General features: G+C 35.1%; 1 protein-coding gene across 1 annotated transcript in view; it reads left to right on the top strand.

The window, feature by feature from the left end:
* Window positions 1–13,416, top strand: part of LOC115881291 (ABC transporter G family member 23-like) — a 96,287-nt gene that overhangs the window by 79,316 nt on the left and 3,555 nt on the right. Inside the window, exons 11-12 of the mRNA XM_030898716.1 lie at window positions 6,932–7,188; window positions 10,653–10,918. Coding sequence (XP_030754576.1) covers window positions 6,932–7,188; window positions 10,653–10,918 — 523 coding nt within the window. The remainder of the gene's footprint in view (window positions 1–6,931; window positions 7,189–10,652; window positions 10,919–13,416) is intronic.

Here is a 13,416-nt window from a genome sequence, read left to right as displayed (position 1 = left end):
AGTATGGGCGCACTAGTCAGGGCCTTCTTCAATTTTCGGAATGCCTCGTCAGAATCTGAGTCCCAAGAGAAACGCCTCTCGCCTTCGGTAAGTCTGGTCAATGGTTTTGCGATGGTGGCAAAACCCTGTACATAGCGGCGATAGTATGTGCATAGTCCCAAAAAGCTTCGTAGTTCATGTTTATCTTTAGGTATCGGCCACTCTTCCACTGTCTTGGTCTTCTGTGGATCTACCGCAACTCCTTGGGAGGAGACTACATGGCCCAAGTAGTGTACCTTTCTTGACACAGATGACATTTCTTGGGGCTAAGTTTCAAACCAGAGCTCCCTAGTCGCTTGAAAACTTCTTCCAAATTCTTCAGATGATCGTCAAAGGATTTCCCAACCACTATGATGTCATCCAGGTACACTAAACAGGTAGTCCAGGATAGTCCCTTTAACACAGACTCCATTAGTCTCTCAAAGGTAGCTGGCGCGTTGCACAATCCAAAAGGCATGACGGTAAATTGCCACAGTCCGGAGCCCACCGAGAACGCTGTCTTCTCTCTGTCTTTCGGCGCCATGTCGACTTGCCAATATCCACTCTTCAGATCTAACGTAGAGAATATCGTTGACCCCGCCAGCGTGTCTAGAGTATCGTCTATCCTCGGCAGGGGATAACTATCCTTCTTGGTAACATTATTGAGCTGCCGATAATCAACACAGAACCTGGTGGTACCGTCTTTCTTCTTTACTAGTACTACCGGCGATGTCCACGGGCTGTTAGATGGTTCGATGACACCCTCTTCTTTCATTTCTCGAAGGATTTTATCAGCTTCTTCACGTTTGGCGAGCGGAAGTCTTCTCGGATTTTGTTTGATTGGTCGTGCATCTCCGGTATCAATTTTGTGTTGTACTAAATTGGTACGACCTCTCTGTCCTGCTTCTCCTTTATCAAACACATCTTGATACTTGATTATCAGGTTTCTCAATTTTCTTCTATTTTCGGGAGATAATCCTTTAACGTTTACTAACTCCTTCACCATTTTGTCCGGAATTTTTGAAGTCGAAACTTTGGAGGCTTCCACGCTTCGAACGACTGAGGAGACCGAACAACAGTACCCTAAGAGGGTTCCCTTCTTCAAGGATACAGAATAATAATTCGTGTTCATTACTCTCACCGGTACAGTTTTCTTCGCTCGTAGCAGGGCTTTTCCAACAGCGATCCCTCGTCCTATTTCGCTGTCATGGTTCCTTGGCTCCAACAGAATAATACTCCCATTATTCATTTTACCTTCTAGGCAACCATCCAAAAATATCTCACAGCGCTCAGGGATCGAAACATCTTCTGCTACCACCACGCGAAGCGTCTCCTCACATTTTCGATGCAGAACCACTTCTTCTTCATTTATTTTCAAAATTCCTTGTTTGAGGTTTAGCTCAAAACCTCTAGTGGTCATGATGTCCATTCCGAGATAAGTTCATCTTCGATATCTGCTACTAACACTGGATGTTCAAAACTGGTGCTCCCAATAACAAAATTAAGGTTTACTTCTCCATGGACAGCAGCGGAGCCCCCGTAGCAGTACGTAGTCGCCATTGTGTTGTTTTTTTTTTAACCTTCTTCGATGTTTTAAGAATGTCCGGTCTGATGATAGTTTTCGTCGCACCTGTATCCAACAGCATGGTCCGAACTCTCCATCAACAAAACCATCCACAAAAATGCTGTTGAATTTGTGTTGTAGCGAGGCGACTTGAGCAGTTTTCGTTGGGGCATGTTGGGTACAGGTCGACGTGTGCTTCCCCTTCATTTCGACCCTTAGTAGTTTTCCGACCTCGACGGAGCCGGTTCTTCGTTCTTCTCCTTACAACGGCTTCGCACGTGTCCTACCTGTCCGCAGTTCCAGCAACGAATCGGTCCCTTCTTGCCCATGTACTGGTCCATTACCTTCCGAACAATCCCTTCCACGGATTCGTCGGAACATTCGTCGATGGCCCGTACTCTTCCTAAAGACCGAGAACTTTGTTTCGCGGCCTCAAATTCTAGGGCACGTGCTAAAGCATCCACCAAGTGCGTTGGATGGGCTAGATAAGTGCTTGTCTTGTCTCGTTATCACGTAAGCCGTCGGAGAATGCCTGTACTGCCAACCGCTCCATAACATTCTCTGGCGTAGCAGGGTACGCAAGGCGAACGAGGCGGGCTACGTCGGCTTCAAACTCCTGCAGAGACTCATTTGACTTTTGAATGCGATTTTTTAGCTGGGAATGATAGACATGTTCCAAATGAGCTTGGCCGTACCTCATTTCTAAATGTCGTACCAATTGCTGATAATCTCCCTGTTCCGATGGTGACAATGTCTGCAGAATATCAGTCGCATCTCCTCGCAGTGCGACAGTCAAAGCGGTAGCCTTTTCAGCGATTGTCCATCCGTTCGCTCTCGCAGCGGCCTCAAACTGGCAAAAAATAATTGGCCCAAGCGGTTTTTTCCGTCAAACTGTGGAGGCTTAATAACTGACTTTGAGATATACTTATTTTCGACTAGTTTCGGTGCCTCCGATGTTTCTTGACATTTTGGTGAATTGGCCTTTTCTATTTCTTGTTTTAAAATTTCGATTTTTTTTATTTACATCGTCCTCAATTTGTGTTATTTTGTCTTGTAGTTCCGTAGAATTCTCTATAATTTCTGTTATCTTTTCTTCTAAATTAATTATTTTATTATTAAAGCTGGCCTGTATGTCTTTAGAATTTTCTGCGATCTTATCTTCTAAAATATTAATTTTATCACTGATTTTTCTTCTAAATTAACTTCCAAGTCAATTATTTTACTATTCAAATTGTCGTTTAAATTGTCTTGTAAATTTTTCAATGACGAGTCAAGGTCACCTTCCAGCTCGAAGTAAAATGTGTCAGGATCCTCACCTTCCTCCACCAAAACGTCTCTCAGTCTAGCTTGCAAAATGCTTTTCTTTCCATCTGTCTCGCACTCTCTCTCTTCCAATATGCATTTCAGTTCGGACACTTTCAAGTCTTTCAACAATTTTTTCAGAGCCATGGTCAGTCTTTTTATTCTTCTTGTCTATCACACACGCCACACTTGACACCAATTGTTACGTTTTTCGTCGGTTCCGTGTGGATAGAAAGTCACAATTTATTTAAACACTATTTATTTAACACTAATTAACAGAAATAATAACGATAAAAGACTTATAGAACTATTTACAAACGATTTATAACTAAGAATTTATTTTGAATTTTCGCGCGTCAACTGCACTGGTATATTTATAACTGCCCCCTGTAGGCCACGGCCGCCGGCTTTTATACCGGCAGGTAAAGAACTCTAGAATTGTCCATAGATCGTTAGGTGCGTAGAGAAGGTTTTCGAATGTTCTCGTATGTACTCGTCCATTCCAGTGGGACTCGATTCTTCTCGAACGAATGAATCATTGCGGTGTCTATGCGATGTTAAGGTCATCCGAGGGCGGGCCATATTGTGAGGTTAGGTCGAGTCCACACCGGCCCGCAACAATAATTAGAAATTTTGAACTTTCGGTTTTGGATCGACGGCTCGTCGACGGCCTTATAGCTCGGCTAAATATGCACAGTTGCCAGATTCAAAAAGACTTGAATTGGCATCCCATTCTTTTTATTGTGTATAATGCCAGTATGTGTTTCTTTCTATTCTTCTTTTCTTGCCAGATACACTTATATTAATTATTCCTTTGGCTATTAAAATAGTTTTAACTATATTATTACAAAACATATACATTTTTAACATACACTACCTTATAATGTTAACTAAGAAAATACCTTTAATTACCTTTAAAATTAATAATATACAGGGAGATTGATAGTGATATTTATTAATGCTGGAACGTTAGTAATGAAATATAAGTTTAATAATAATGGAAATAATTTATTAAAATGCAGTACAAAAAATGTTAACTGACTAAAAAATACTATAACAAATTTCTTCCGTTTGCCACGTTATTTATATAGACCTAGGTAGATTTTAAAAAGTGACACAGGTACAATTAATAATATATTAGTTCGGCATAAAAGTTGCTGTCACGACATCGAACAATAAATTAAAATAAATTAAAATTCGTAAAATAAATTAAAATTATTAATTAAACAAATCTTAAGCCCCATCGAACGCCATGTACCTAATATAGTACTATATTATGGTACCAGTTGATATGCTTCATGGTACCATAATAATGCAATGTCATCAAAAATACGCAAGTATATATCAAATATGAGCTCAATCGAACGCCAGGAAATGGTATTGAAATATGGTACTATATTAAGGTACCACTTTATATGCATCATAGTACCATCATATTACAATGTAACCGAAGATACGTAGTATAACAAGTTTAAGCCCAATCGAACGCCAGGAAATGACATCGTAATATGGTACTATATTATGGTACTATATTATGGTACCTCGTATTATGCTCCATGCTACCATAATATTACAATATCACCGAAAATACGTAGTATACCAAGTTTAAGCCCTATTGCCGCCATGTACCTAATATTGCTATGTCATCAAATATGGTACTATAGAAGGTACCACTTTATATGCTCCATGGTACCATGATATTACAATGTCACTGAAGATATAGTATACCAAGTTTAAGCCCAATCGAACGCCATGTATCGTAATATAGTACTATATTATGGTATCACTTGATATGCTTCTGAAAAAAACGGCGTCCAGTTGGCTGAAAAAGGACGATCGATGACTTTTCCCATATAAATTTACATATAAAATGACAGCGATATTCATTTCATAGCTATCGCTAACGCCGTTTTTTCCCGATTATACGATATGAACTTGGTATGAACACAATAAACGTCAGGAAGTGGTATCATAATAGTAGAACAATACTTATTATATTGTCGCCGAATTACAATGAAAATTCAGGATTCAATTATACAATCAAACGTCAGGAAGTGATTGTAATTTAGCTCATAAGATTTAATTCCAACTAACATGGCAAACTGAAAAAAAACAGCTCTGATCTATTTTAATATGTTTAAATGATGTAGCAAATTTGAAGGTAGGCTTTATCAGGAAGTATTACGATATGAATTACACAATGGCAACACTGCACAAAATTCTTTTTAAATTTTGTTTGTAGAAAACTGTTTTCTTTTAAATTTATTGCCCTCTATTATGTAGTAGCGAAACTACCACATCAAAATATCTGATTTGGAGACAGGCTTTTAAAGCCTGTCTCCTTTTGCTACCTACAATTTTATACATGTAACGAGGCTTCTGTTGCGTAGCTAGATATTCTGTGCCACAATAAAAGTTCCAACCAAAAAAAATAATTATATACTTTCTAAATATGTTTACTTTACTCTCTGGTATTTCTGTAGTTGCCATATTAGTATATGTATTTTATTTACTATTATATGGATAGTTAAAAATACTCGCCTTAATTTTTCATAAAAAAATATTTTTTTTTATATTTTTGTTTCTTGTATTATTATAAGTTTAACTACATTACAATACACTGTTTCTCATACCTCAATTATTTAAAAATACAATAATATTAATATACAGGGCGGTCCGAACTGTATTCCGGAAACTTCGGCAGCATATTCTGCAGATAAAATTAAGTAAAAAAGTTCGTATAAATGTATGCTCCGAAACTAAGCATTTTTTAGTTTCGGAGATACAGGGTGTAGAAGTTTCATTTTTATTTCGATTTTTTCTAAATAATTTCTGAAGTAACGTCAATATTTGGATGAAAATGGATCGGTGATTTTTGACATGAGAAATTTGATTTTGATGTCAATATGACACCCACTTGTAGGTGGCGCCACCTACATGTGTTTTAACTGTTTTGAAGAGTTATAACGTTTCATCGGTACCTGTATAAAACTACTGAGTAAAAAAATATACATTTACGACTTTTTTTACATAAAAAAGGTCTCTTGGTAAAAATCGCTAGGAGTAATGGTTCTCGAGATATTTGGAATCGAAATTATTAATACCTGTCATCATTGACATAAATTAAACATGCTGACTAAATAGTTATTAGACTGATATCATAAATATGAAATCTTTTTGTGTCAAAAGTTCAAAAGACACTGATTAATCATCATTTTTTCGCAGAAAAACTTATGATTAATTTAAAAAAATAAAAATTTATTATTTCAGTCAAATAACTATACTCAAAACGTGTGCTTATTTTTTGTCAATAATGACATGGTATTGACTATTTCCATTCTAAATATCTTGAGAACGGTTGCTCGTAGCGATTTTTACCAAGAGACATTTTTTACATAAAAAGTCATGGAAATGCATATTTTTTTAGTCAGTGGTTTTATACAGGTACGGTCGAAAAGTTATTACTCTTCAAAACAGTTAATACACATGTAAGTGGCGCCCCCTACAAATAGGAGTAATTTTGACATCAAAATCCAAATTTCTCGTGTCACAAAACACCCAGATACCAATTTTGATCTAAATATCGATGTTACTTCAGAAATTATTTGGAAAAAATCGAAATAAAAATGAAACTTCTACACCCTTGTATCTCCGAAACTAAGCATTTTAGGACATACATTTATACGAACTTTTTTAATTATTTTGATCTGTAGAATATGCTGCCGAAGTTTCCGGAATACAGTTCGGACCACCCTGTATACAAACGCATACCTCTTTGTTGTATCGTATTTTTATCTTACAAAAGTACCTAACTTCTCAATTTCCTATAGGATCTTATGACAAAATAAGATTCGACTTACGTCGTTTCGACTTAAGGCGCTATTTTGAAGAACCTAACATGCCGTAAGTACGAGGACTGCCTGTACATAATTATGTTAAACTGTTTTCTGATACAAATAATAGTTATTTAAAATTAACAGGAGACTATAGTAATTACATCTACATTTTTTTTTATTAAATCCCGGATTTGGCTTAATCTGTTTCTAGATCGAACAAGGAAAAGATGCCGAAACATGGATGGCAGATTTTGGTGAAATTAAGGCCTACTTGGATATGTCAAACAGGCAAATCGGAGCCACTCTTAAATACAAGCTATTCGAGTTGTTCTATGACTTTCAAGAAGACCTTTTTGAGGAATGTAAATGGCCTAAGAGGATGGGGAATATGCCGCTTAGACAACACTTCATACACGGAAACGAGGACGAACCTTATACGATTTATATGATTCCCGGTACTATCGTAACGTATGTCATTCAAGTACAGTGTAATTGTATGAAAACGATGTCACAGTAGGCGTAGAATTATCATTTAAATTTGCAGGTTTATTATGTCTACAGCCAAAGTTCTTTACAGTGACATTTTATAATTTGTGCTTTTGTCAAATGTTAAAACTAATGATATGCTAATATCTTTGGGGTGCAAAAAGTGAATCACACCTATAATTATTTTTATTTTTTCTGATAAAAAAACGAGATTTGGTATGTTAGTGTATGAGACAAATTAGGATTGATTAACTTCTACAATCATTTTCGGCCATTTCCTGTTTCACCGGAAATGACTACAACTTTTGATTTTTAAATGACACTATCGGTATTTTTTCACTTTATTCGATAGAAAATCGCACTCTGAATAGAATGCCATATCATATGTCAGCCTTTGACTTTTTCGCTTACAACAAAATTGTATTTAAATTTCAATCTAGGGTGCCATGGCTGTGTTAAAAACAATAATTTTTAATCAAGGAGCCTTGGAAAATAGATTTGGTCATCTAATGTTTTTAGTGTCTTGTCCTGGCCCGTTAAAAGATGTTCAAATCGTATTTTTAATCATAGCTCCATTTTTTCAAATGGAATGAGGGAATTAGCATATTTGGAAAAAGATTTTTTTTAAGAATAATTTGGTACCACACACTTGGTATATTGCACCCTGTTTAAAAAACGAGGCTCTGGCGTCCGAGTATAAGCGGTATAACCCTACACAACCCCCAGATCTGTCATCTTTCTGGGGAAGAGGAGTAGTGGTTTGTAATGTAATATGATAGCTGAAAATAAGCTAATCTTGAACTAGCGCTAGAGCCCAATTGGTTTATCTGATGAAAAAAACTATGAAGAAATGAATTTTTAGGGAGTTTTGTCTACCTGTATTTTGTATAGAAATATTATTTCTGAAAATTTTATTTTTTGAGTTAGGTATAAGAAAAAATCCGCAAAAATTACATTTTTTACGTTTTTTTCCTTATTTTCAATGTTCCGTCGCTAGCTTTTGTCAGCAAACTTCAGATTTGAAGTCTAAAAAAAACAAACGAATTAAACCAGAACTGTGCCAAAACTTTCCCACCAAAAATACAGGGTGGCGCCTCTCATACGCCGCGGAGGCTCCAAGGAGAACGACAGTTTGTATTGAAATGAAATTTTGTGAGCATACTTTTTAAAAATATAGAGAGTTCTACAGGGTGTCCCCAAAAAAAGTTACATATCAAAGTTGTGTTTTTTGTAATAGAACACGCTATATATTAATTGATTTTCGTATTCAGGGAGAAAAATAAAGGTGAGTTTTATAAGAGAAGTATATGACTAAAATGCATGGTACAAAGAAAACAAGGTATGATCGATAGCGGCTCCAATTTCGTTAAGTTTGCGCATACCACCTGTGACGTCATACGCCATACAAAAAAATATTCGTATTGTTCAATTGCCACTAATAAAAAAAGACCTAAAATAGGGAAGAATTAGGACATAACCCCAAAAGTTATGTCAAATCATGGAGCTTGACATTTGAAAAATTATTTTCACATTTTTTGTGTCATCTGTTTGACAATTTGAAATTGGCGCGCGGAGCTTGCCGACCAATGGTACCGTTTATCACCTGTGACGTAGTGACCAACCTGCGCAATATCATACCTTGTATTCTTTGTATCATGACTAAAATGTAAGGTTTTTAACATATTTAACATTTTCTAAAAATATAGAACAATTTTTAAATTACAATAAAAGCTACCTAAATTGGAATTTACCCGGTATAGCCTAATATGTAGTTAAATTAACTATTGTACTTTAAATCAAATTAAAATTGATCAAAAAGGTTATACAGGGTGTGACAAAATTAATATTAAACATTGGCCACCTTTAAAAGCATGTTACTCTTTTATTTTAAATGGAACACCCAGTATATTATTCCGATATTCAATGGAGAATTCATGTCTCTTTAAAATACTGTTAAGGTTGCCTACCCCTCAAACAAAGATTTTCCTAGATATTTCCATTTACATGATTTGACCTGTGTAGATCTTTATTATTTGATAAAATCTAGGTGGCTGTGATATGTCTGACGTTACTTTAACATAGCTGTCTAATTAGTCCAACTTTTTGTGTCAGTTAAAACAAAAAAAATTCTCAAAAATTTTCCGAAAATGCAAACTTATCCTACAACAGAGAGAATTGATAGGGTATTTAAGTATTCTATTAGTTAGTGAATGCAGTGTGCATTCACTAATTAATAGAATACTTAAATACTCCTGATTTTATCTAGTCTGGTTTTTATTTATGGGGATACGTTAAAACAGTGTTTACAAAACTCGACCAACTAGTGTCGACAACATGAGAGAAATTATTGTAGCTGCTTTTCGAGGTAGAACTCCACATATGCCGTTTAAAATGAAAAGATCCTTTTGAAAAGACAATCATTTTATGCAGTTAACAGGAAAGGAAGCATTTTGAGCATTTGATTTCATCTAGCTAATTTTTATCGCATAATTATAGGTTTATATCTAGTTTTAATTCTGTAGTAATTGAAATATGTTTTAAACGTAGTGTATCTTTTTATTACCCTTGATTATTTTACTCAACAATCTTTAATTTTTGTTAAATTAACAAAAGGTTCACACAGCCACCTAGATTTTTTCAAATAATAAAGATTTACTGACGCAAAATCATAAAAATTTAAATATCTGGAAAAGTCTTTATCTGAGGGGTAGGCAACCTTAATAGTATTTTGAAGATATATAAATTCCCCATTGAACACCGGAAAATATACTGGGTGTTCCATTTAAAATAAAGGAGTAACTTGCTTTTAAAAGTGACTAATGTACCATATTAATTTTGTCTCACCCTGTATAACTTTTCGGGTCAAATTTCAATTTGGTTTAACATACATTGGTTACTATAACTAAATATCAGGCTATACAAGGTCAACTAAAATTTAGGAAGCTGTTATCGAAATTTAAAATTTACTCTTCATTTTCACAAAATGTGAAATATGTCAAAATCTTTAGATTTTAGCTTCTTTAATAAAACTCACCTTTATTTTTTTCCTAGAATCCGAAAATCAATTAATATATAGGGTGTCCCATTAGAAAAAACACAACTTTGATGTGTAACTTTTTTTGGGGACACCCTGTATAATTCTATATATTTTTATAAAATGCTTTCAGTTAACATACATATGCTGCCAAAATTTCATTTCGATATAAAATACCGTTCTCCTTGGAGCTTGCGCGGCGTCTGAGAGGCACCACCCTGTACAATTTAACTAGACCAAGTCTAAACATTAGAAAAACGTTGCTACAAGAGAAAGGGTAAATAATTATACCAATACAATAAAAATCTAAATAAAAAGATATTTCTAGACTTACTCTGACATCGTTTTCATTCGATCACATGGTATTTTTTAGAATTTGGACGTTTTCAGTTGTCTCTAATTCCAATTTCAGAATGTTGTTTTTCATGGGCTCTACGATGACATCTCAGATCATTATTACCGATAGACGAGAAGGCGTATGGGATCGATCTATAGTTGCCGGAGTAACATCGCTAGAAATTACCTTAACGCATTTTCTACTACAAGCAGGAGTGATGTTCGTGCAAACGATTGAAGTTTTGGTGATGATATTTGGATTATATCAGTATCCGTTTATTGGGAATTGGATTTTGATTATCTTTATGGCATATTGGGTCGGCATATGTGGAATGGCCTATGGTAAGATCATTATCATTGTATTTATATTTGAAGGGTAAGGGGAAAACGGACGATCTGACAAAACTGACTTTTACTGGGAAAATTTATTTAATATACATACTTTAATTAATAATATTTATTTAATAATATTCGGAAACTTCGGCAGCATATTCTGCAGGTAAAAATAAGTAAAAAAGTTTGTATAAATGTATGTCCAAAATTGCTTAGTTTCGGAGATACAGGGTGTAGAAATGTCATTTTTATTCCAAATTTTCCAAATAATTCCAGATTTTCTCCAAATAATTTCTGTAGTAACGTTAATATTTGGTTGAAAATTGGTGTCTGGAAGTTTCTTGACATGAGAAATTCGATTTTGATGTCAATATGCCTCCTACATGTAGAGGGCACCACCTACATATTTTTTAACTGGTTTGAAGAGTAATAACTTTTCGTCCGTACCTGTATAAAACTAATGAATAAAACATATACCTACGTTTACGACGGTTTTTGAGAAAAAAATGTCTCTTGGTAAAAATCGCTACGAGTAAAGGTACATTCAGGCTGAGAGCGTCGAGCGTCGCGTCGCGTTTGCGTCGCGTCCGCGTGTCGAAATGGAATCAATTCACTTAAATTAAATTAGACCGTTCAGGCAGACATCGTCGCGTTTGGCGTTGCGCTAGCGTCCGCTGAGCGTCGGGGTGCGTTCAAAAGTTCAATGGGGCGGACGCGACGCTATGCTCGACGCTCTCAGCCTGAATGGTTCTCGAGATATTTGGAATAAAAGTTATCAATACCAGTCATCAATGACATAAATTAAACATGTTGACTAAATAGTTATAAGACTGAAATCATAAACTTGAAATGATTTTGTGTCAAAAGTTCAGCAGAAACTGTTTTATCATCATTTTTTCAAAGAAAAATTTATTATTAATTTAAAAAATAAAAAGTTCTCAAATTTATCATTTCAATCAAATAACTATACCGGGTGCGTCTCAAAAGTGGCTCACCCCTATAACTTTTTTATTTTGTCAGATAACGAAACGAGATTTGGTATGTTAGTATATGACATAAATTAGGATTGATTGACGTATTCAATTGTTTTTATTACTTCCTGTTTCAGTGGAAATGACTACAACTTTTGATTTTTAAATGGCACCCTCGGTATATTTTTACTTTATTCAATAGAAGATGACTCTAAACAGAATGGATATCATATGTCAACATTTGACATTTTCTAATGTTCTAGTCTAATGTTTTTCATGTCTTCTCCTGGCCGATTAAAATATGACCAAAGCGTATTTTTAATCATATCTCAGTTTTTTCAAATGGAACAAGGGTGGCTCATTAGCATATTTGAAAAAAGCATTTTTTTACGAATAATTTGACACACTTGGTATTTTGATGATTGTGATTTAACACGCTTGGTATTTTGAGTCAAATTTTCGTTATGAACAGTATGTCACAATTTCAAATAAACCATATCCGAAAATGTCAAAAATTGACATAATATGATATGTCATTCTATTCAGAGTGTCATTTTCTATCAAATAAAGAAAAAAAATACCGACGGTGCAATTTAAAAATTAAAAGTTGTAGTCATTTCCGGTGAAACGGGAAGTGACAAAAAACAATTGAATACGTCAATCAATTCTAATCTAATTTACGTCATATACTAACATACCAAATCTCTTTTATTTATCTGAAAAAATAAAAAAGTTATAGGAGTGAGCCACTTTTAAGACGCACCCGGTAGATAAATGCTTATCGAATTAACAACTGTACACTGTTATTTTTAACGTACGAGCAGCAACAATGTAGCATTAAAAATAATTTAGACAGATGGAGCAGGTGCCTTTATTCAAAAATTCAAATTTTCCAAAAAATCCTACCACCAGTTCTCCATAAACATCTAACGTACCATGGCCGTGAATCACCCTGTATTCAGTTACAATAATTTAGCATCTGTTTGGGACTTGCTATTTTAACAGATTAAGTTGATTATTTCAAAATTACTATTAAGTGGACACATCGTTTTTTCTTCCTTTACCCTTCATTTTTATTCAGAGTGGCTCATTAGTGCGAGGAAGTCCAATATCGGCAGTTGTCTGTCATTATAATTCAAAACAAAACGTTTTTTCTGTAAATATCTGGATGTTGTCTCTCACTGAACAGATCTTATTCTAAAGCAGGGCGCCCATTGAATCGGATCGGATCGGATCGGCACGGAACAGTCCTGTCGGAATGATTTGAAATACGTAGAAATAGATTGACATCCGCGCACTGCTTCAGTCCCGCTCGGCAACGTCCATCGGTTGGCTTCGGAATCAGTCGTTTTTGGTAGAGAGGACAAAAAATTCCGAAGGTCCGATCAGTTTTCTCGTTGTGGTTGATATAGACAGTGTGTACTACCTTGTAGTTAATTATTTTGTGTGCTATTTATTGTTTACAATGGATGAAGAACTTTTAATTGATACTTTTAGAGAATATCCACACTTCTATGATCATTCTTCGATGAGTTC

This window comes from Sitophilus oryzae, unplaced genomic scaffold, assembly GCF_002938485.1.
Source record: "Sitophilus oryzae breed Bouriz unplaced genomic scaffold, Soryzae_2.0 scaffold_1712_pilon_pilon, whole genome shotgun sequence".
NCBI lineage: Eukaryota > Metazoa > Arthropoda > Insecta > Coleoptera > Curculionidae > Sitophilus > Sitophilus oryzae.
This window is presented reverse-complemented; position numbering and strand designations above follow the sequence as displayed.